The 25,671-nt window shown below is 32.8% G+C and overlaps 1 protein-coding gene and 1 long non-coding RNA gene across 9 annotated transcripts in view; one reads left to right on the forward strand and one right to left on the reverse strand.

The window, feature by feature from the left end:
* Window positions 1-25,671, reverse strand: part of nbeal2 (neurobeachin-like 2) — a 167,817-nt gene that overhangs the window by 16,923 nt on the left and 125,223 nt on the right. For 4 of the 8 annotated variants that reach the window (XM_087284946.1, NM_001442819.1, XM_087284947.1 and 1 more), the window contains 16 exon segments: window positions 22,888-23,037; window positions 20,944-21,101; window positions 18,722-18,846; window positions 17,668-17,785; window positions 15,598-15,758; window positions 11,585-11,718; window positions 11,387-11,494; window positions 11,024-11,119; window positions 9,011-9,135; window positions 8,750-8,890; window positions 6,957-7,087; window positions 6,764-6,873; window positions 4,369-4,486; window positions 4,191-4,288; window positions 2,426-2,539; window positions 2,204-2,290 (listed from right to left, as the gene is read on the reverse strand). In XM_087284946.1, coding sequence (XP_087141072.1) covers window positions 2,204-2,290; window positions 2,426-2,539; window positions 4,191-4,288; window positions 4,369-4,486; window positions 6,764-6,873; window positions 6,957-7,087; window positions 8,750-8,890; window positions 9,011-9,135; window positions 11,024-11,119; window positions 11,387-11,494; window positions 11,585-11,718; window positions 15,598-15,758; window positions 17,668-17,785; window positions 18,722-18,846; window positions 20,944-21,101; window positions 22,888-23,037 — 1,974 coding nt within the window. 8 annotated transcript variants of the gene reach the window in all.
* On the forward strand, window positions 15,753-18,726 carry LOC147840222 (uncharacterized). The gene is made up of 3 exons (XR_015511184.1): window positions 15,753-17,176; window positions 17,245-17,560; window positions 17,609-18,726. It is a non-coding gene; the product is annotated as an uncharacterized LOC147840222 (long non-coding RNA).

Genomic DNA, 25,671 nt, shown 5'->3' on the forward strand with positions numbered 1-25,671 from the left:
TTTCTCAGGTAACGTGTTTCGGCTGAGCGCAATTAGTTAATAATTAATGTAACCATGTACATTCTGTATATTGACTGATTGCTTGACTTTATTTCCTATAATGTATAAACTTAGAGTACGTTATACTTTTATAATGGCCATTATTGATTATTAAAAATGATATTCAGCGAAAGAAAAATTAATGCGACTAAATATCAACTTCAATATAAAAACGATGCTTGGAGTAAGAATGAATGTATAGTGAGATTAAAGACATTTCAATTGTTTTTCTTTTAAACTTGTTATACATCAATTAATTTACTAAATTGATAATTAAAATGAAATACATTTCAGAAGGAACATGTAATACTGAAGACTGAAGTCTTTTTTTTAAATATGGTTTACACTTTGCTAGCATGGATTTTCTCACGTTTCATTTTCTTGTTTTTAGCATTAATTAAAGTTGCTAGCATTTTTATCATGTCATCACCTTAGAATTGTAAGGTTCTATCTGACATTTTTTTAAAATTGAGTTATTGACATATTCTTATTAAATGACAACTTATTTACATTATTGGATGTTTTTTTTTAATAAGTTGTTTGCATTTTAGGACTTTATATAAAAAAAATGTTATGTTTGCTATATGGAATGCAAAAACTTTTAAGCTAATTATCTCAAAATCACTCAGAACGCAGATATAATTCCAAGGTGACGATGCTTGCATGTTTTAACAAGATGCAAACATTAATTTAAATGTTGATTTCCTTTTTTAACACAACATATTTTTAGCTGTTGCAGTTAATGTTTTAGCATAATTGCTGCTGGCATGTTTCACAGTTTGCTAGCATGAATTTTGTATCGTTTGTAATATGGATCACAACGCTAACATGAATTGACATTGCTTAACATGTTAAAAGCATTATTTACTTTCTTTGAAGGAGATTAATAACTTCATTTAAACTTTTCAATAAATGCATATGTACATTTTAAGTAAAAAAACAGTGATCTTTAACAAAACCTTGCTATTGATAAAAGATGGAAAAAATTATATTATCTTTTAAGTCATTACAATCAAACATTTACAGGGCAAATGTTGTTTATAATTGCTCAAAAACTATACTTTAAATGTAAAACCTTAACATTGCCACTGTGATGACAGACACTTAATGAAAAAAAGAAAAAAAAGAAAAATAAAATTACTTAAAATTACTGTAATTATTTTTTTAAACTGAGTCACATTCTACATGAATGCATAAATATTAATATTTAATTCAGTTCCATTTTACTTTTACAATGCTTTCTTAATCCTTTAACTGCCCCACCAACAACAACCAAAATTTTGCCCAAGCGCCGCTTCTGGTGTGCGACCTGCTTAACAGTCATTATTTAAAACAGTCAAAATATGGTTAACCATTAGATAAAGGAAGCAGTTAAAAGGTTAATAAATTTTGCTTCAAGGCAGTTGTACTAGGATTACTGATTTACAATGAAACATTCATTCATACATTTTCTTTTCGGCTTAGTCCCTTTATTAATCTGGGATCACCACAGCAAAATGAACCGTCAACTTATCCAGCATATATTTTACGCAGCAGATGCCCTTACAGCTGCAACCCATCACAGGAAATCATCCATACACACTCATTCATACTCATACACTACGGACAATTTAGCCTACCCAATTACTCTATACTGCATAACTTTGGACTGTGGGGGAAACTAGAGCACCCGGAGGAAACCCACGCGAAAGAGGGAAGAACATGCAAACTACACACAGAAACGCTAACTGCCCCAGCCGATCCTCAAACCGGCGACCTTCTTGCTGTGAGGCAACAGCACTACCTACTGCGCCACCGCGTCGCCCCCCAAATGAAACAACCCAAATATTGCTATTCTAATAAAATGCTTTTTAAAACACTGTAAAATCTCATTATGTTATCGCGTCAAATTATTGAGCATTCTATAGAAAGTGTTATGATAAATACGGCATCATTATACAATGTGTGAGTGCATTTGTATAATATTGTCAACTCATTGTTTTTAAATTTTAAATTATTGTATTATTTTAAACATGGCATAAAATGAGCCTATGGTCCAAATTTTACATCTCTTTAAAGCCACTGTATTAGCATTTGTTTACACAATACAAATCCAGGACTATGTGCTTGTTTTTGATCCCTCTCAAGCAATACACAAGAGAATCCATCCGTTAAATAATCCTACCAGTATGTCAGAGCCTGGGATGATGAAGGAGCGGGTTTGATTTCTGGGCACCACAGCTTGCACTAATGCCAAGCCATCACTCACCACCTACAAGAAAAACATCAAAACTCATTGCAAAACAGATCACAAACTCATTCACAGAGAAACTTCATACATCAAACCATTACAGATACACTGTTCATTATACAATTCAAATAAAAATATTGAGAAACGTAGATTTACCTCCTTGAAAGATCTGAGTTTACTGAGCTGATCAAAGAGGTTTGGTGGCAGTATGTCAAGACGGGCCGCACGCCTAAATGCGTTCTCTGCTGACATACGTGGAGGATGAGGCTCCTGGATAATACAAAGAGAGTTCATTGAGGCTATATTATCTACAATACTGTAGATTGTTCACTGGAAATCCATATAAAACTATAACGGTTTCATGAAAAACAAATATGTAATGTAATATAATATACTGTAATGCGTATTTATGTATAAAAAAATCCAAAGTGCTTCACAATCATGAGGGAGGTCTCTCTACACCACCACCAGTGTGCAGCATCCACTTGGATGATGTGACGGAAGCCACAGGACAACGTTGCCAGTGCGTTCACCACACACCAGCTATTGGTTGAATAAAGTGACAGTGATAGAGCCAATTCGGTGGATGGGGATGGCCAAGGTAAGGGCCGATGGAGAGATTTTGGCCAGGACACCGGGGTTACACCCCTACTCCTTAAAAGAGGTGGCATGGGATTTTTAATGACCACAGAGAGCCAGGACCTCGGTTTTACTTCTCATCCGAAAGATGGAAATGACATATCAGAAATATCAGAATATCAGAATTATTAGAAATGACAAAAGCACAAAGAAATTACTTGACAATAAAACAAAGTAAACCACCACAAAAATAAAACAAAAAATATCACAAAAAATAAGATGAAAATAGCAAGAAAGAGATAAAATTATTAAACAGTATTATTTAGCATGTTGCTAACATGTCTACACTTTTGCTAACATGAACTAATGTTTTTAATTAATTTTTTTAGCACTTTTGTAGTATAAATTGACAAGTTTTGACATTTAAACATATTGTTAGCATGAATTAAGGTGGCTAGTTTTATACCATTTTTATGCTAGAATTAATTAACATGTTGATCGTAATTTTGGTAACATTCTTAATATGGATCACATTGCTAACATTTATTCACATGTTAGCATGTTTAACATGTTACATGTAAGAATTACCTTGTTAGTAGCATACTTTGGCAGACTGAGTGGATTTTTAACACATTGTTAACATAGTTTAGCTTTTGCTAGCACATTTTAATGTTATTTTTAAACACTTCCCTAAATTAGCATGTCATCACTAGTTAACACATTGCATGTTTAACATATTGTTAGCAAGGCCAAAACGTTTCTATAATCAATTTGCTTCTTGCTAACAGTTATCATGTTACAAGCAAGTTTTAGCACTATGGCTCATGAATTAATGGAATGATAAATGTCTTGCTAACATGTTATTGTGTTATATGTGTTGCTAGCACAATTTAACACATTAGCAAGTCTTGCCAAGCTGTTAGATTGGTAAGACTTGTTTTTTGGTAGATGCAAGCTAGATAAAAAAAAACTGGTTAAACTCACTGTGAGATTTAAATTTTTATTTTTTTATTAATTTTTTTTTAAACTCTAACAAGTCTAAAGGACATTTTTATTGCCTAAATCTGATCAATTACAATAAAATCAGCACACAAAGTCTTGAAGGTCTGAAACATGTTTTGTGGTGATAACTTGAAAGCTAAGTGTAAAGAAATCTGTTCCAAGAAATCTGTACCTGTAACAAGAAATAGAAAATGACAACAAAGCTTAGTAGTAGTAGTAGTAGTAGTAGTAGATATTCTGACCTTCTTAAGCCAATAAAACATCACTATCCAGACTTGGGAGCTCAAGTAATATGAGGCTTATGATAACTAGAGATGGAAACATCTGTCTGAAGTCTTACCTTTAAAAGCTGACAGGGTGTTTGGCCAAAGTTGCTGATAATGCCTTCCAGGGCTTTGCGCTCAGTCTCATTAGCAATGGCATCCAGATCGACTGCACCTGACGGCCAAAAAACACACCAATCAGTCATATTTTCCATTCAGGAAACAGCTAATGTGAACTCATAAGAGGTCTCTTACCCTCATAAGTGCAGTAGTAGAAGACATTAAGAGCCTCCACTGCTTCAGGTCCCCGTTGCTTATATCCGAATATGAGATCGATCCATTCATGCAGGTGAGCAGACACATGTTCACTCTCCTTTAAACATACATATACACAAGAAAAGTGCTTATTAGGTGGAAAACAAGAGAATATTTATAACAATATCATCCATGGCAAAAAATTTTCTCCATTGGTAGCCTACATTATATATTATATATCACATTCACAATTCTGAGATTTTTAACTCGTGATTCAGCCCTTTTCTAGTAATTTTGAGTTCACAGCTCACAATTCTGACTTTTCCCCCTCACAATGAGTTATAAAAGATTCAATCAATAATAAAACTGTTCTCACTATTAACTCACCCTCACCTTTTTCATTGGTTGAACACTAAAGAGGTTTTGAAGAAAGCTGGAAACCTTTAACCACTGATTCCATAGTTTTTGTTTGTCTTACTATGGAAATCAGTGGTTAGAGGTTGTCAGCTTTCTTCAAAACCTCTTCTTTCATGTTCAACAGACGAAACAAGTAAAATGTGAGTAAATGATGACAGAAAGTTCATTTTGGTTGAACAATCCCTTCAGTTTTTTTCCTTCTTGGAATTACAACTCTGCTCCACACAAAGCTGCAAATTTATGGGCTTTTATGTAACTTTGACTATAGTACTTACAAGTAAGTGTGTCACATTTTAAATTTAACATTCATGTAAGTTTAAAAGTTGAAATTGTGATACACAAAGTGGCAATTCTGAGGAGACAAAAATTGAATTTAGCTGTTAATTTGCAGCTACATATTAGCTGTTTCTTCTTGAATTTTAAAATCCATTTATAGTATACATATATGTACTACATTTCAGATTTTTTTCTGCAGTTTCAAGCTTTTATTCCACAATTTATCCTTTCCGACTTTTTATCTCACAATTATTTGTTTATTAAATAGCAATTATTTGCTATATATATATATATATCAGCTCTGACATTGTTCTCAGAATTCAGAGTAAACATCTCAGGATTCTGACTGTTTTATTTCAGACTTGTGACTTTATTTCCTGTAATTGTGAGTTTTATTATCTTTCTTGCAATCTGACCTCTTTGTTTAATTCTAACTTTTTCCTTTAGGACTGTGAGGTATCAGGACTGGTACAATCATGCAATGTTTAGTTCATGATTTTGAGATACACCAGAAAATAAAAAAAGACTGAAATTTGAAGTAGAAAGTAAGATTTGAAAAATGAAATACTTTATTTGCAGAGATATTGTTATACAACAAAAATGCAGTGAAAAATTTAATATTGATCTTGTGACTTTGTCTTAACACACTGCATTGAATAATTAGTGAACCAATTTCCAATTCTCACTAAATGTTTCCCAAATGTTGTTTAGGTCCATTTGCAATGTCTGAGTCAAAGTAGCCATCAAAAAAGTTTAACCTAACTGATTTTGAAAAAAATAAGCAACAATTTCCAAACAAAAAGATCTGAGATAAAAGGAACATACAAAATTATTTATTTTTAAAGTTTAAGATTAATGATTTAGTTCAATTTAAAATGGTACAAGTTTTGTTTAAGGCTAGGAATAAATAGCTTCTGAAAAGCATACAAAGATTTTTTGTAGAAAGACAAGATTGATATAATAGAAAAAAAGAACAATATTTTAACAAGGACAACTTTAAAAAGTTTGTGTAAGTCTATATGTGGGGTGAAATTATGCAATAGTCTAGAAAAGATTTTAACAGTGTCTAAATAGCAATCAGTTCAAAAAGTAGAATAAAAATATTTTGTAAAGGAATATGTTGATGAATAGAGGTGACTATAAAAAAGAACAAAATGAGGAATGTATTGTGAAATTTGTTTGTAGTACCATGCATATTCTGGGCCTGTGTTATAATAAGAAAAATGTACAAACGGTGAATTGAATATATAATATGTAAAAGGCGTAAAAAGGATGAAATAATTTTAATGTAAAGTGACAGTCGAACGATGGGGAATAGTGTGGAAACAGGCTGGGGAAAAGAACTGCTTTTAGAACTGATTAAATTAATTTGTTATTCTCAGTGCATATGGATTAGTGAATTATTTTATTTATTAAGATAAACTGTATATTGTTTGACAAATTGTTTTAAGTATAATATTCTAAATATTCTAAAACATATATAAAAATAATAAAATAGGATGCAACTCATCTATTATCTACAGAAAAAAAGAGCTAGAGTGGTTTCCCTAGTTGCAACGACTTTCATTTTTGTCTGAGATGGATCCTCACCCCCACATTAAAAATTTGATTTATTCACAAATTATTCAAGCAATATTTCATTTTTTTTCAACTATGTATGGAATCATAGTTAGTGAGTATTGTCATTGTGTGGTTTGCTCACCAAGGCTTTACGGTGTTTCCTGATGAAGTCTTCCCGTGAAGATGCCCAAGGTGGAAGCAACACATTATTGACCTTCTCCTGACTTATTTGCAGGCATCCCAGATCAAAACCTGCACACATGGCATTGTATAATTCAAAATTCATTGAAAACATTCCAGACCCAGTGTGATTTCCATCAGAGAAACACACAAACCGTTCATGTTCTCCAGGAATTCTGGGAAGTAGAAGAATTCTGGTATGAGCTCCTTCACATCTGCTGGACTCTCCATCCGTGCCTGCCATGCTGCTGCTATTGAATGAAACTGCCTATCAGCACAGTCAAACCTAAAACACAAACACACACACACAATCACTAATTAAAAAAGAGCCCTGATATATGACAATGCACATGATTGCCTACAAAACCATTAACAAACAACACTGCAACCTAGTGGCCAATAACAGAGGGTTACAACAAACACGCCATTTAATTATGACGTTAATTATTGTATTGATTGGGTCAAAGATGATTTTTATTGTGTGTGTGTATAAGGTTTCATTTTAAAGGATTTTATCAGCACAGAATAAATTTTAAGTTAAACTAAAATAAAAAAATGTGGATGAAATAATGTTTCTTCATTCATAGCAAACAATAAATTATTCTGACCTGCACTTATATAATAATATATATTAGGTAATAATACCTGATTATGTAATGTGTAAAACTTTTACATTTATGTAACATTGTTTTCTAAAACATTTACAGTCTTTTAAAATGATTAAAATGGTCTTTCTGTTAACTAAAAGTAATTTAAAAACATTTAACTAAAAACAAAAAGTGTTCAAGTGTATTACATTTTCATTGTTTTTATATTTGAACATCTCTTATCATTTCAAACTAATAATATTGAGTGCCAAAAACACAAATAAATAATACTTTAACATTATCAGCTGCCAGAGGTAATGAATCCATCAATAATTTGAAACTTTAATTTAGAGAAACCTGGATAACTCAAGGAAGCCATCAGTTACAACTATAGATTTGTATCCATATCGCCACAACATATCTAGATTATTTACAATTTATGCATACTTCATTTTAATATTAAAGACATAATAACCTAGTTTGACTTATCAATACAGGAATATGTATAGGTATCCTTTCAACACTCACCACTAGGTTCCTACTGTTATGATTAGAACTATAATAATAGTTAATGTAAACTAATAATAACTAGTACTTTTAAAAACATGTTAAACAGCATTCATTTAAAATGTATTAATAAATTACTAAATCAAATTGTGTATATAATATTATCATTAAATAAAACAAGCTGATATGAACTAACAATGAATAACTGTAAAAAGCCCAGATTGATAATAAAAAGTTGATGTAAAGGGCTATCAAGAATTTTTTGTGTTGAATTTCTATTTGGAACAAAAAAGCACCGTGTACACTAAATTAAACCTACTGTTGGCTTCACTAACCAATCAAGCTACTTACTTGTAAATACTTTAATAAATAGTTTTTATTTCTTACATGTGCAGTCAAAACAGTCAACAATTTTTTCAGTCAAAACAGTCAATTATTTTTCACCAATTGAAATGTCCTTCTGTCCTCTTGTGTTAATATGTATGTAGGTGTGCACTCTGAACTCCTGTAAAGACAATTCCTTGTGTTTTTGTAAACACTTGGCGATTAATGCACAATCTGATTCTGAAATTGATACAGAAAATCCTGAAATACAAATGTTGCACAAAGCAGAATAAACAGGCCCTTAAGCCTTAAGAAGGGGTGTCCAATTCTGCTACAGAAGGATCAACATCATGCAGACTTTAGCTTTAACGCCCCAAAATGCCTGACTAGAAATTTCTGGTGATCCTGAAGATCTTGATCAGCTGGTTTAGGTGTGTTTGAGCAGGAAGGTAGTCCTTTAGAAGCAGGCTTAAACACCCCTGGGCTTAACTTGTAGCATTTGAACAGTGGTGTGGTGTGTGTGTACTTACTTGCCACTCTGGAGCTGAATATGCAATGAGGTGAAGGGCTCTGTGCGGATCATGTAGTGCATGACGCCAGCAGCATTAGAGTAGTGTGTGCCATAGTGGAACTTATCAATAGTGCCTGTTGGGTCTTCAAAACTCTCATACCTATGTAAAAAACAACAAGACATAGAGCATAAGCAAAACATTATACTACTAAAAACATTATGTTATTGTGCATTACATACTTTCAAAATTAGAGCAAAAATGACAGTGAAACTATCATACTTCTCCCTGACGTTCTGTGCATGGCGAGGGTTGACAACACCGATGGGTTTGGACAGATCTCGGAAAACCGCTGGGTCATCCAGATCCAATTCTGCTGAAGTGTAGTCACACAACACCCATGGAAACTGAAAATATATGCAAAAATAAAAGAGATGACATGAGACAACATTTAGATTTTTTTTTATTTATTTATTTTTTTTTAGAAAAATCAATAATAGATACAGTATTTATCTGTTATTCATTTCATCTATTACTTTCATTCATAATCATCTATCATTTATACATCACCCATTCAAACTGGTTTAATACAATTGTTATTAAACTAAACTAAAGTAAAATAAATGAAGAGAAAAACAGGCCAAAAAACAAAAACAAAACACAAAACCAATATGAGACAAAACAAATAAACAACAAAAGAAAACCCAAACAAAACATTACCACACATAAAAAATAAAAGAAAACCAGAAAAAAAAACTCAAAATGAATGAAAAGAAGGAAAACATAAAGCTATCAAACAAAAGCAACACACAACAAAGTCAATAGACAATCCATGAGGAACCTGTTTCAGTAAGGAGGTCCATCCAACTCGGAGTTTAAACTTGAACTCTGAGTTGACTTACCAAAAGATTCAAAATTCAGAGTTTTCGGTTTCAGATCAGCTGTTCTTAGTTAGGTCAATCAAGTCTGAGTAGACTAAATCAGAGTTAATCTTGCAAAAAAAGAAATCCTGAAAAAAAGAGATCAGCATTCTTTTCCCCTGCTGAACTTGATGTGCTTGATAGCAAATATGCCAATATATTTAAAAAAGCAACACCACTGCATCAGTGAAACGGAGACAGTTAGGGTGGGAAAACATAGCTGTTCAAGTTAATGCGTAAGCTTACATTTGATGTATTTACATATTTAAGTATGATAAAAAATAAGTCATGTGATGTGTGATGTTTATTAACTTTTTACAACAAATTTGACAAAACAAGAATGCAAATAACCTTAACTCAATGTTTAGTGGAAATGTTTAATGTTACCCAATTTTAATGTAAATGTTTAAGGTTCCCAATTTTACACACATTGATCAGTCTAAGAAAACAAAAAACAAAAAAAAAAATGTTTTTAATATATTTAAAAGTGCACTTGTGTGTCTGCCTTTATTGATCAAGTGGTAGAAGTTGATATGACATATAGAATGTAAGCAGAACTAAAAATAGTTTTTAGAACAAGTAATAATCCCATTAATCTAGTTAGAGTACATGTCCCTGTTGAAGATCAGTGAATTTAAGCTAATTATATTTGTTTTGCATAATCCAAGATATTCAGATATCCAAGAAATATCAAACTTAAAACTATGCAGTTACTATGCAGTTCAATCAACACACAACAAAAACAAGCACAACAAATAACAAACATAAACCACAAAAAACAAATCAATACTAGCTCTGAATGCAAACTGATACAAAATATTACAAGACAAAACCAGATGAAACAAAACAAAAAACACATAAAAGAACAATACAAAACACTACAAAACCAAACACAAAATTAAACAAAACAAAGAAAACAAAAAAAAATCTATAAAACAAAAGCAACACACAATAAAACAACACACAAGAAAGCAGCCCAAAACAAAATCAACAGACAATGTATGAGAACTCACAATTAAAAACAATTAATACACAATAAAAACCAACAAATAAACCACAAAACAACAAATCAACATAGAATATCTCTAAGTGCAAAAAGACACAAAATTCTACATAACAAAATGAAAAAACAAACAAACAAAAAACAGATGAAACAAACAAAAAACCACATCAAAAACCAAACACTACAAAATCACAACACAGCATGAAAAAAAACAACAACAAAAAACTATAAAACAAAAAGCAACACACAACAAATCAGCCCAAAACAAAATCAACAGACAATGTATAAGAACTTGCAATTAAAAGCAAAACAACAAACAACAAAAACAAAAGCACAGAAATACAAATCAATGCTAGCTCTGAGAGAACTCACCACTGGATATTGAGATAAATCGTTGTATGTGCGACCAGCAATGGTGTTGAGCTGCATCAGATATTCAAAATTGGAGATCTCTCGGCAGACCCATCTCTGCAGGAGGAAGAAAAATGACAATAATAACTTGATTTGGATGTTTTTATTGGCAGAAACTGTAATTTATTTATTAGCAGATAAGATACAGAGATTCTAAATCTTTCTCCAATATAATCATCAAGACTGTGTCTGGAGTAAGTGCTAGAGGATAATTTCCTGGAAATGGATTCAAACACAGACCATAGTTTTGCTGGCATAATTCTCAGACTCGTCTCACAAAAAGAAAAATATTTGCACAATGTGAGTTCTTCATATGAGACATACGTGAGTCAAATTGGAGGCTTTCAGGAGCTCCTGAGGAGAACGGGAACCAAAGTAGAAAAGATTGGGAGGCCTGAGACCCAGGATCCGGGAGTAGACTTTGTTCCGCACCTGTGGGAGGATGAAAACAAATATGAAAACACAGATCGGTCTGCTAGATACCCTTGTTTTTCTCTGTTTGTGTCTGTCTAAGTGTCTCACCCCTTTCCGAAAGTTGATGAAGTAGTGTGACTGGTCGATGAAGAACAGCTCCAGCGCTGACCTCCGCAGGTTGTAGCGCCTCAGATGGACCTCTCTTAACTGGGAAAGTGGCCTCTTGAAATCAAACCCAATGCCTTCAAAGATGAGAAGTCCAGAGAAAACACATTATAATCAGAAATCATATATTATCCTGTACACATATGATAGTACAAATTGTATGGAATAATCATCAAGATTTAATAAGTATTTTAAAAAGGCTTTATGTGGGGAAAAATAAAAGAGTAATACTCTGAAACATTTAGTTTCTATTTTAATAAACAGCTCAAAAAATGGTTTTGTTGCTTGTTCCAACTACTTATTTAAATCGAGCTGAAACATGTGATGGAAATTTTAATAAACATCTTGATGGACAACAAATGTTTAAATGTACAGTATTTATATCTACTCCAATATTTGCACAACATCCGTAGTGTACTGGCCGGTATTACGGTTTCTTGTCTTGTCCTGTCTTGTCTGTCCTGTCTTATTTGCACTAAATGTTGCACAAACTGCACTTTGCCCTTTTATTCTTATTTATTTTAGTTTAATTTATTTAATTCTCTAGATTTTTATGGTAATGCACAGTCCTGTGTTATGCTGTCATTGTATGTTGTTTGATGTAGCACCTTGGTCCTGGAGAAACAGTGTTTTGTTTCACTGTGTACTGCACTGTATATTGTTAAAATAAGAAGCAGTTTGGTACTGGCCAAGGCCAAAAGACAGACACACTGTAGCACTCCTAGTCAGGAGTTAAAAAAAAACACACAAGATCTTTTCTTTCCCATCAAAAATGTATCTTTCCTGGAGTTTGGAACAAATGTGTGTGTACCTGTACTGATGGGTATTAAACTGTCTGTTGAAAAGCAAAGACACAGTCTCTTACACATTCACTCAGTGTGTGTGATAGGTGTCATACAGTTTTTAATAAAACTACTTTTTTGCTTTGCTCTAACCCTTGTCTGACTGAAGTCGTTTAAGCAGATTTCCACAACACACATTATTGAGATTTTTTTGGAACAGCTTAATTGTTTTATGTTAAGTTCACTTAATTGATTTGTGTCGGGAGAACATAACTGGATTGTGTGGAATCTTGCATTTTTTTACAGTATACTTGAAAATCTGTTTCATATAATTAATATTACTATAATTATAGGGTTTTTGTGAAAACGTGATACACTAACAAAAATATGTTTTAGTTAAAGTATTAATCATGCTTTTAGTTTTTGAAACTTCACAAAAATAATCTTGAAAAGAACAATTAGAGCTGATTGAAATAAGTCGACAAAAATGCATACACTTTGAAAAAAACAAAAAAACAAACAAACAAGGTTATTTAGGAAGGACATTAAATCGTTAAGTTAAATGGAATACATTTGATATTAGATTCTTATTGATTTGAATAAATGCCGTTCCTCTGAAATCTCTGTTGATCAGTGATTCCTGAAAAACAGTCTTTTTCCACTGAAATATTTAGCAGCTTAAACATTTTCAACATTGACAAGTAATATTAATTGAGTAGAAAATCAGAATGTTAAATTGAGTTATAACTGATTGCAGAAGGATCATGCAACATTAATTCCTGGAATATCAATGGTGAAAATATTGCTTTTAGCATGGGAGGAGTAAGTTACATTTTAACACTAGAACTACCAGAGTTATAGAACAATACTACAATTACCATATAATTGATAACCCATAACTAAAATCTTATTGGTAATACAGCCTTTAAATGTATAGTTAGGCTAGACCTCTCATGAATGTCTGCACCTCACTTTTATTTTCACTTTCACAAGCAGGGGAGAAGGCTTTTTCATGACACTGCACTGCAAATTTTAGATAGTAGATTTAACTTCCTTTAGAGTTAAACTTAATACTCTCTCAGAGTTTATATGGGAACCACTATAAAAGTGTTAAAAATAAAACTTTTGAAAGTGTTAACATTATCAACACTGAGAGAGTGTTCATTGGCAAACTCTTAGTGTAAAATATCTGTTAAATTTACGAAAAAATACCAGCAGCTGTGGTTGCCAGAATTTTTTAGTGAAAAATATGTAGGTTTTATAGAACTGTATAAACTTATGAAAAACTACCGTATTTCATGAACTGATACAATGTTCAGTTTACAAAATCATAGCTTATTGCACAAAAATGTAAAGTCATTAGATGCATTAATGTGTTCATGTGTGATTGCAATAAACATACAGGGCCCTATCATAAACCCGGCGCAATGTGGCGCAAGGCGCGGCGCAATACTTGTTTGGTAGTTTCAGCTTGGCGCAAGAGTCGTTTTGAGGCGTTGTGCTACACTGTTTAAATAGCAAATGCATTAGCGCTCATATGTGCGTCCATAGGCGTTCTGGTCTAAAAAGGAAGGCGTTCTGAGGCGCACTGCTAGCGCGTTGCTATTTTGAGAAACTAAAATAGATTTTTCATTAGACCAAAACAAACCCGGTCTAAACTCCGGCGCAGAGTTTAAACTAAGTACTTACACACTGCTTAATACGCACAAGAGAGCAATAGGCAAATATCTTTACATATGAAAAAAAATTAATATTAAGGATATATATAGGATATAATAAGAATAGATATAGGATATAAATATAAAGGATTAAAATATTACAAAACATTATTTTCTAGCCTACATAAATATGAAAAATCACTGCTTTTATGTCTTCTTCATCTCGGGAAGCTTTTTCAGTTCATTCATAACAATTTGCTTTTGTATAATATTATTATTATTAGCATTATTATTTATTATATGCATATTTACATTTGTTTTATTAAAAACAAGCTTAGATTTGCCCACCTGTCAGGTTTTAGACCATAAGGGGCACAGCATGTGTTTTAGGATATAACTCAGGTTTTTGAACACACTTTGTTAATATTGTTCTTTTATTCGTTTGCTGGAAATTAGAATTTAGAAATTAACTGAATTTAGAAATAGTTTTGAAACGAATATTTGCGCTTAACAAACGCAATTAAATATTTATAGACTAATTGATGTCTGTGCGTAAAGGTTTCCCTATCCAAGAGCAAAAGTGAAAGTAGATCCAATATCTCTCATTCTCACATAGTAGATGCTCTGTTTAACAGTTTTCTGTTAAAAAACTGTTAGCTGTTTGCTTGTGAAATGCTCAGTTTTTCCACTTAGACTTACTTTACGTCCTGTAAATAGCAAATGCGCTTATGGCACATGTCCAAAGACATGTGCTATAGGTCAATTGGGTAAGCTAAATTGCCCGTAGTGTATGTGTGTGAATGAGTGTGTGTGGATGTTTCCCAGTGATAGTTTGCAGCTGGAAGGGCATTCCCTGGGTAAAACATGCTAAATAAGTTGGCGGTTCATTCCACTGTGGCGAACCCAGCTTAAAAATGATACTAAGCCGAAAAGAAAATGAATGAATGAATGAATGAATAAAAACGCTGTTTTGAAAGACAAATCTGAAGTAAAGTTATGTTTTTGCCAACAGAAAGTCCGGAAGTTGCTAGGCAACAGATGTTTTTAAAAAGTAGTACACACTGATATGTATGCTGTCATTTTGACCGCTATGGAAGTTATAGCTAGAAATAATCAGAACTCTATTGTTTGTAATTTGAATAAAATAACAATGTCAGAAAGAAATACACATATTTAGTAAAATTCAGGAAATCAGAGATATGAGTGGTAATTTTAACAATGTTGTAAAATTGCAAAAATAAGGTCAATTGACCGCCACAGTAGTCCTAGTAAAAAAAAAAAGATATTTAAACAGAAAACACATTTTTTACATTTGAATAATATTTCACAATATAACTGTAGTTATTTTTACCATGGTGAGCAGAAGAGATTCTTTCACAAAAATCGCTATTATTCTGAACTTTTGACCTGTTTTGTAGACAGCCTTGATTTGGTGAATAATGAATAGAGGCAAATAAATGAGAAGAGCTGAATGTAAAAGGGCTGGGCAGTGTGTTGACAGCGCAGTATTCCTCACCCTCCTCCGTCTCCTCTTTCTCACTGCTCCCGTCGTAGAAGTACAGGTGGTGCGTTGTGACCTCCAGACGACCCGGGACTACAGCAACTATAGTGATGAGCTCACAGTCCTCAGAGAGCACCAGCTTCTCCTTCTGGCTCTCCTCCTCGGCCTCCTCCGCCCTGAGGAACCACACACACACATACCCTGCTCAATAACACTCAAGTCTCTGAAGGTCTCAGAAATAAACAGATTCGTTTAATAAAACAGATTTTCATCAGAAACATATAGCACTGTGCTGCTGAAATAGCGATTAACAAACCATTAACTAAGTACTGTAAACCTTATTTTACAGGTAACTGTCTGTATTTTTTTGGTATAATTTTCCAGTTTTTTCATTATACAGTGAAATACCTGTTGTTTTACAGATATGTTCTGTAATAACAAATTCTAACATTAAATGTACAGTTGTTTCTTGTATTTTGGTAATACGTTATTTTTATTCTTTTTAAAGGAAATTTTATGGATTTTTAGAGAGTAACACATAATTTTCCGTTAATATTTACAGATTATTCCTGTAAAAATAGGGAAACAAAAATTAAGTCATATTGTTTTTAGTAAAGACAGTAAACACATGAAGATTAACTTGAGGTTAATAAAGTGAGACAACACTCTATTGTTTGTAGGCTGCATATAATGAATGCAGTGTAAACTATGAAATGTTTATTTTACTACTTTAAAAATGTTGCTATGTGAACTGTGACGATCACCAGTGATCTAACGGCTGCAGATCACTGGAAAACTACACAAGTTACTTTAACAAACTACAACTCCCAGCATGCACCACGCACACCCGGGTTCCTAATTCTAACTGACTACACACAGCATCAGAAGATCGTTATGGACGGATTTATAAATGCAGCACACACAGACACATCGTTTCTGAGTCTTAAACTATTTAGTGAGCATTTTGACGTGGTTTCCCTTTCCTTGCTGTGTTTGACTCCTTTACTTTTGTTATTTTGCTTGCCGACTTTACTCTTGGGATTATCTGTATGTATGTATCTTAATAAACTGCTATTTGATTCTCAACTTTGTTGTGCAGACATCCTCACATGACACTAACCTTGTTTTTGTTGTTAAACCATGACCAAATGTGTTATTTGTTAAAAAAGAAATAAAAAATGAGATAGATAACGGTTTTGGATTTCTTCAAGAAAATTGTTTTGGAGTTTAACCTACATATTCTTAAAATATTTGTTAAACTATATTATAGTTTATAGTTATATTTACAGTGTTTTATGACAACAGTAATTATTCGTAACTAAGCTTTTTTTCAATCATTCTTTAAAAGTTTTTTTTCCAGTTTTAAAGGTATGTTAAAAGTGGAAAATATTATGGAATATTTAAAGATTTTATGCATAATTACATTAATTATTCTGTAAAATTACATTATTAACCTGCATAATTACAGTAATTATCCTTATAATCAAATTAATTAATCTGTATAATTACAGTAATAACCTGTAAAATTGCAGTAATAATTCTAATATTCACATTAATGATCTGTATAATTACATTAATAAATTATATATTTACAGTAACAATTTGTAACTAAAATCACATTAATGATCGGTATAATTACATTAATAAATTATATATTTACAGTAACAATTTGTAAAATGACAGTAATAATCTGTGTATTTGCAGTAATAATGAGTAAAATGGCAGTAATAACCTGTACAATTACAGTTAAAATCTGTAAAATGACACTAATGACTTGTAATTATGGAACAAAAAATTACAGTTTTTTTACAGATTATCTACATTTTTTATTCCGACAGTTTTTTCCAGTAATCTTTTGGTGCCCTGCTGCCTTTTTTTTACAGTAAGACCTTTTTGAGCCAAAAAGATTGCAATGTTTGTGCCCGCTCGTAAGTGAAGGATTAAGACAATGGGATAGTACTAATAAACAGCCTTATTAGCTTTGTTTTAATGAACTCTACTAATAAAGTTAGCTGTCTGTCAGCAGAATGTCTAAACAACAACAACAACAAAAACAACAACAAATAGTTATAGTAGGAGACTCACTCTTCAAGGAAAACAATATCCTCGTCTTCTAATTTGTCATCATCCATGTCACTAACTTTGGCTTCCCTGGCAACAGCAAGCGGAAGAGGTTCGGTTGAGCTGCGAGGACTGTCTGCTCCTACACACACAACACCAACATGTGAGTATTAACACTACACAAAGAGTTAACGTGGCACTACACAAAGAGTTAACTTGGACAGAGATAATGCTGAAATATCTGGTGTAAATATATCTGATTTTATAGCGGAGATCAAAATTAGAGAAAAAAGGATTAATACTTCAAAAGTTGAAGGAATTTTAGTTCATTGCCTTGAAAGACTTCACTAGTGACATCACTAGTCTCTCAAACTGCTCTGCCGTGATCTTCCCACTCTTCTTCAGTCTCTGCCACAGTTCTCTGTCTCTGTCACAATGGCTATAGTGGCAATAACTTTGTTGCCAAAGAGTTTACGGAAATTTACAATCAGGTTTATATCAGGGCTCTGGGCTGCCATTTCGTTACTTCAGTGTTTTTAGCCTCTAGGTCGATCTATACTGATTTTGTTTGTACAATGCATGAAAACTGGTGGCTGATTGAGTGATGAGCAAAGGGGAGGAACCATCATTTGCTAAAACAGCTTCTTATAAAAATAAAATGCATTCACTCTTGCATTTGCATTTACTATCACCTTCCAGTGATTGTAATCTGCTTTCAGTTACATAGAGTTTGTCATGTAGGAACATTACTACCAAGTGCCAGATTAACATAAAAAAAAATAAAGAAACTGAAAGTGTGTTAGCAACTTTTAATCTGTCTTTTCAAATATCATCATACTGTAAGTGTTTTATACCGTGCAGCAGTGTACATGTAACTAATAACACCTGCTTAAAAAATGATTCTCTTACTTCTGGTGGGATAAATTCAATTCAACCTAAGCAGTGACTTGAAATTTTGGCAACTTCCAAACTGGATGTTTCTCTCATTTTTATCTCCATTGTATGTCTATTACTCACTACTGATTTTTTAATCAGTATACTTATTTCCTGAATATGAATTCTGCACAGTGATATTAACCCATGTTATCTCTCAGGGCACTGGCATCAGAGTGAGAGTCAAAGCTGTAGTTTGGCACCAGCTTCAGACGCATCTTAGAGTATGTCTCTGCACTCGAGAGTTTCCATTTCACCTCTGGCTGAACTCTGAAACACAAACACATCCACTCAGTTCATCATTACACACACCGTAATATAACTTATCTCTATACAGCAACAGCGTATAGCAGCTCACTTCAGCTCAGTATACAGTCGGACACTGCTTTTATTTGACATTTATTTAATTTTACACACAAACACACACACACACACACACACACACACACACACTCACACATATATATATATATATATATATAGTGTAAGTGGCGATGCATATTACTTGAAATATATATTCTGAAATTAATCCAAAATAAATGCTTTATGGCACTACATTCACAAAAAAATATTACTATTTTTGTATATACTGTACAAACTATGTACTTTCATTCATTCATTCATTTTTTTAACCGCTTTTCCGAGGCTAGGTTGCAAGCGCAGCAGTCTTAGGTGAGAACTCCAGACTTCCCTCTCTCCAGACTTTTCCTCCAGCTTCTCCGGGGGGATCCTGAGGCATTCCCAGGCCAGCCGAGAGACATAGTCCCTCCAGCATGTCCTGGGTCTTCGCTGAGGCTTCCTCCCGGTGGAACATACCTGGAACACCTCCCTTGGTAGGAGTCCAGGAGGCATCTAAAACAGATGCCCGGGCCACCTCAGCTGACTTCTCTCCATGTGGAGGAACAGCCATTCTACTCCAAGCTCCTCCTGGGTGACAGAGCTTCTCACCTTATCTGTAAGTGTGCACCCTGCCACCCTGCGAAAGAAAACTCTTTTTGGCCGCTTGTATCTGAGATCTTGTCGTTTAGGTCATGACCCAAAGCTCATGACCATAGGTGAGAGTAGGAACGTAGATTGACCGGTAAATCAAAATCAGTGAACAAAACCCCAAAATACTTGAACTCCTCCACCTGGGGTAAGAACTTTTCTCCAACCTGGAGATGGCAAACCACCTTTTTCTGGTGGAGCACCATAGCCTCAGATTGAAGGAGCTGCTTTTCATCCCAGCCTGTCACACTCGGCAGCAAACTGTCCATAACCCCTTTTGAGTTTCTTAACATCGAGGACCGTGACGTTGCCTGGTATGGCGCAGCAGAGGGCCCATTCTGATGCCAGGCTTGGGGATGGGGCTCGTTTGCGAGCGCCTTGTGGCCAGGTTATTTCCCACAGAACCCGGCTGGGCTTAACCCGAAGGAGCGACATGAGACCATCCACCTGCAGGGGGAACCATAAGGGACCGATGCATTGTGAAACGGCTGGTGGTCGAAGGTTAGGACCACGACAACCCAATCGTCAGGCACAGAAACTGGCACTATAGAACTATATACAAAAATTGTATGCAATTATTTATTAAAAAAGTGATAAAAAAACATCAATGCAAAATAAAGGAGAAATAAATATTAAATAATTATTAAATATTTGATCATTTCAATATATGTATTATAATATTTTGTAATATTTCAATAATAAAAAACTAAATAAATAAACGAATGAGAAATAAAAAAACACTAATTCATTGCAATCAAATTCATATACAATTGATTTATTCTGCATATGTTATTGAAAATAAATTAATAAATAAATAAAGAAAATACCAATAAAGTAATAAAAGTTACTTTTATTATATATACATTATATATATATATATATATATATATATATATATATATATATATATATATATATATATATATATATAGTATTATTTATTATCTACTATTTATATAGTATATATTATTTATATAGTATTATTTATTATAGCTAATGGTGTTACTTATGACCATTATTTATAAGACTTAATATATGAATAATAATTCATATGTACACATAATGCACACATAATTAATGAACAATATTTCTGAACCTACTGTAATAATAGGTAAAAAAAGAAAGACAGACAGACAGACAGACAGACAGACAGACAGACAGACAGACAGACAGACAGACAGACAGACAGATAGATAGATAGTTAACCCTAACCCAAAAATAAAAGCTTCATACATTTACTTTACCAGTTAATATTGGCCAATTTTTATGCTTGCTAATAATAATAATAATGCAAACTAAATGAGCCAAAAGAAGAAAAAAAAAACAGCCCTTGAGTGCATCGTGCTGTGTGTGAGTGAGAGTGTTTGAAGACATCCAAACCTGAGGGGCCAGGCTCCTCTGTCGCTGCTCAGTAATCTGCGTAATGACCTCCAGTGCCTCCACACCACAGTCTGCTGGCCGTTGATCATCTTCTGCACACTGTGGTAGCGGCTGTTCTCTGTGCGCACACGCTTCAGGTACGGATCTACGATCACCTCCTGTACACATCACAACACACAACAAAGCCGGTTACAAACATACATCACTCATAAACACATATGGTTTGCCATTTACCTGTGAAAATTTTGCCCACAATTAGAACTATTCGGTATATATTAATAATACTAAAACCTATCATCTGGAATCTGCTCCACAATCAGTAAGTGCAACAACAAACTGGTAACTTCATTATAAATATACTTCATTTGATAAAATTACCCAGGACGCTCAAAGACAAACCATGATAACAATATTTAATTATGTTTTCCATATCTACAGCATTGGCTATATTCATGGCAAAACCCATGCCAAAAAAACAATGTATAACTTGCAATCATATCAGTTTCTTAATTAACATTCATTGTACAAAACATAACAAAAACACTGAAGAGTCATATACAATCCTTTAACTTGATTAATGATAAACATTCTAAAATTCCACCAGAAGACACTTTTTTAAACATTTCCCTTAAAATATTTATCTAAATGTTCTCTAATATAATTTAAAGATAAGTTTTAACGTCGAAATATTCGTACACAAGTCACAAATATGAGTGTCAAAGTCTTGAATGGCCAATTATATGTCTTGTATGTAAAACCTGATCATGTCAATTTTCAAAATGTTATATGATAACAATAAATGATAGGTAGGGCTAGACAAAATATTTGGACATTTTTTGCTATTTCTATGAAGAATTTTTTTTTAAAAATATGCGAATTTATGCGGAATGATTTTGGTAGTATCGTAACTAAAACTTAATATATAAAATAAAAATATTACCTTTTATTTAATGTTTACAACGCAAATCCAATTAGATCCACTTATTTGGTAAACAAAGCAAGTCTCTCATATAATATTTCAACTAAAAGACAGAAAGTTACTTTACAAACTGTATTGTAAATAAATCATATGAACATTTTAATATTACTTTTATTATTTCACAAAAATATTAGTGAAAATAATTAAAAACTGAATAAATATAAATTTACACACATTTACACAAGTAAATACATAGATTCAATTATGGGCTAAAAATATGCAGATTTCTGCACGTGCAAATTTCATGTGGGCCTAATGATGGGCTGTTGAATTATATAATAATATAATATAACCAATATTTAACTTCTTAAAATTCAGATGTTCAATATTCAAGTTATGAAATTCAAATTCAAATTAAGAAATAAAAATTCAAAACAATTTTAACAGCATATAAAAATTCTGATTTACTTACAATTGTCAATCATTCAAGTTCAGATTGTTTTGGCAACTTATTAGCTCCATAGTTCATGCAGATTGCCCTCCAATGAATCAAGTTTTGATAGCTTTTACTTGACCATGATTTTTCACAGTGTAAATAAAAAAAGTTTATTTTTTCAAACTCACTGCACTGTATAGTATAGAAAATGTGGAATAGAAAACATATGCATATCACAACGTGTGCACTTTGTTTCTTAGCACATCTTCATTTGAAATAAGGAACTTGAGCATGCAAAAGATGTGATATGTAAACGGCCCCTTATTATTTTGAGGCTGGCTCCTCATAGGGTGCAGAATGTCCTATGAAGAGCTGGATGTTGACATTTAAAAACAGCAGTTAGATCAAGAAAAATAAAAAGAGGTCTTTATGCATTTCTTGTACTTATTCATCAGACATTCTCAGGATCTACTGATAGCCAGATAAAGATCTACCAGTCAATTGATGGGTTGGTGTTTGATAAGTAATGAGAGACTGCAGTAAGAACAGGAACAACCCTTGTTTTTCAATAAATAAGTTTTAGAGACACCTGAAATTTGGCCTTTGAATCAGAGCGTTCCTTGTCTCTCCTCTGACCGGTGCTCATCAGGTCATCAAAGCAGGAGTTCCAGAAGTTGGACATCAAGTCGTGGCTCTTCCCAAAAGTGTCCAGCTCATACTGCTGCATTGTGGGCTCCACCTGCAGGCATACATCAGGAAAAACATTTTTAAATATAATGATTTTTTTTTTTTCATTTCTACAATACATTATATTCTTACATTAAAATTGTATTGAACGGGCAAAAATATAATATAATATAATATAATATAATATAATATAATATAATATAATATAATATAATATAATATAATATAATATAATATAACATAGTGCAATGGCGCAGTAGGTAGTGTTGTCGCCTCACAGCAAGAAGGTCACTGGTTCGAGCCTCGGCTGCGTCAGTTGGCGTTACTGTGTGAAGATTCACCCAAAGTCCAAAGACTTTGTACAGGTGGTACAAGTAAATTGGGTGAGCTAAATTGTCCATAGTGTATGAATGTGAATGTATGGATTTTTTTCCAGAAATAGGTTGAAGCTGAAAGGGAATCCGCTGTGTAAAACATATGATGGATAAGTTGGCGGTTCATTCTGCTGTGGCGCCCAAGATTAATAAAGGGACTAAGCCAACATGAAAATGAGTGAATTAATTAATATAATATAATATAATATAATACAATGAAATTTATGTCACCAACAACTATATTAGCGCTGGACTTTTTTATTAATCTAAGAGTCAATCACACAGAAATGTGCAACAATGGGAATCTAAAATGTATTGATATTAGAGATGTACCAATTTTGAATCATGTTAATATGATATATGTTAATATGCAATTTAATGGACCTTCTAATTTTTATGGCTTCAGTCATTGTTGATGTACTCTTTTAAATCTGGAAGCATTAACAAAATGTATATCGATATGTATATCAAAATAGATATTGTCTTCGTTCAATATGGAAAATAATTATAGAGAGTGCATTTCTGCCATTGCACCAAGCCCTAATATTATATAATAGTGTATATATATATATATATATATATATATATATGTAATATAATATATAAATAATAAATGTAATTTTAAATAAATGTATAACAAATGATTAATCAAATCAAATCAAATCAAATCAAATCAAACTAAACTAAACTAAACTGAACTAAACTAAACTAAACTAAACTAAACTAAACTAAACTAAACTAAACTAAACTAAAATGCAACATTACTTTAAGATAAAAAAACCCATAAGATAATCAATAAATTATATAATAAAAGGTATTTCATTTATTGTATTTTATTGAAGACACCTAGATATATGTTTGGACTGGTTTACGTTGCGTTTTAAAGCCTGCTAATATAGTGTGTGATCTGTATATATGAACAGTCCAAACAGGGCAGATTTACAAGCACTTGCTGTCACACTCCAGCCTTTGCACATCATCTCCAGTTCTCTCTGGTTCATTTCAACGCATAGTTAGTTTGTGTTTGGATTAGTGAGATCAGGGGAATAAATCTGGATTTTTCAGTCTTGTTTTTGCATTGTATGAACAAAAGGGTATAAATAAAGAGTTCATCACCACAATGGAAGCAGATTAACTGTCAAAGTGCTAAAAAAACATCTGTTCACTGTGAGGATTATTCAGTGTTTAAAAAAGATGAGTCTACAGGTCTGAATCAGTTGTATGCATAGTAAAATATATACTATATATTATATTTCTAATAAATAGTAGTAATATTATTATTTTTTGATTATAACTATTATTTATACATCACTAACAAAGTATTAACATAATTCATTTTTAATGTGTAGTTAATTTCTAGTCTTTTATATATATTTCTGATTTTTTGTGTTATTTTTTAACACTAAAACCCAACAGTCAACTTTATCAAATGAAATGAGTGTAGCTAACTAAAAGTTTACTGAAAGTTAATTCTACTCATTTGAAAAGAGTTTTGAACTCAGTGTTGAAGGTAACAAGTTATTTAAATACCTCATTAATTTAGCTTAAATGGAGTAAGTTCACAGTACAGTTCATATAGATTAGTTTTTTTACTCAAATGGTTAGTTGAAATAGGTTTCCTCAAACAGTTTGAGTTGCCTTGTTTTATTGGGTTCTACAGTACTCAGTTTGCTTGAGTTCTCTTCATTTATTGGGTTTTATTATGCTCAAATTGCTTCATTTACTCAAATGGATTAAGTTCATAGTACTTATATAGATTCGTTTTTGAGCTTAAATGGTTTGTTGTAATTGGTTTCCTCAGATGGTTTAAGTTACCTTAACTTTTTTGGTTTTACAGTGAATGTACAGTTTTAATTCAGTGTTTTTATGGATTTTTTTACACACACACACACACACACACACACACACACACACACACACACACACACACACACACACACACACACACACACGCGCACACACACGCGCACACACACACACACGCGCACACACACACACGCGCACACACACACACGCGCGCACACACACACACACACATGTGCACATGCACGCACGCACGCACGCAGACATATATACATATTTAGTCAACTATATATAAGCGATGGACAATAGTACGAGGAAACTTAAAAATACGCTATTTCTAAACAACCACAAAATGTTTTTACCATATATCCTATGCTACAGTTGTGAATAAAGAAATGGGTCATTTCAAAAAACAAATGAGCATAACATCCTCCAGGACTGAGATTTGTGTGAATGATGAACCAATCTTGTGTTTGACTGAGACTGCAGGCAAAGAGACTTATTTTAGT

This window comes from Danio rerio, chromosome 16, assembly GCF_052040795.2.
Source record: "Danio rerio strain M-AB ecotype USA chromosome 16, GRCz13ab, whole genome shotgun sequence".
Classification (NCBI taxonomy): Eukaryota; Metazoa; Chordata; class Actinopteri; order Cypriniformes; family Danionidae; genus Danio; species Danio rerio.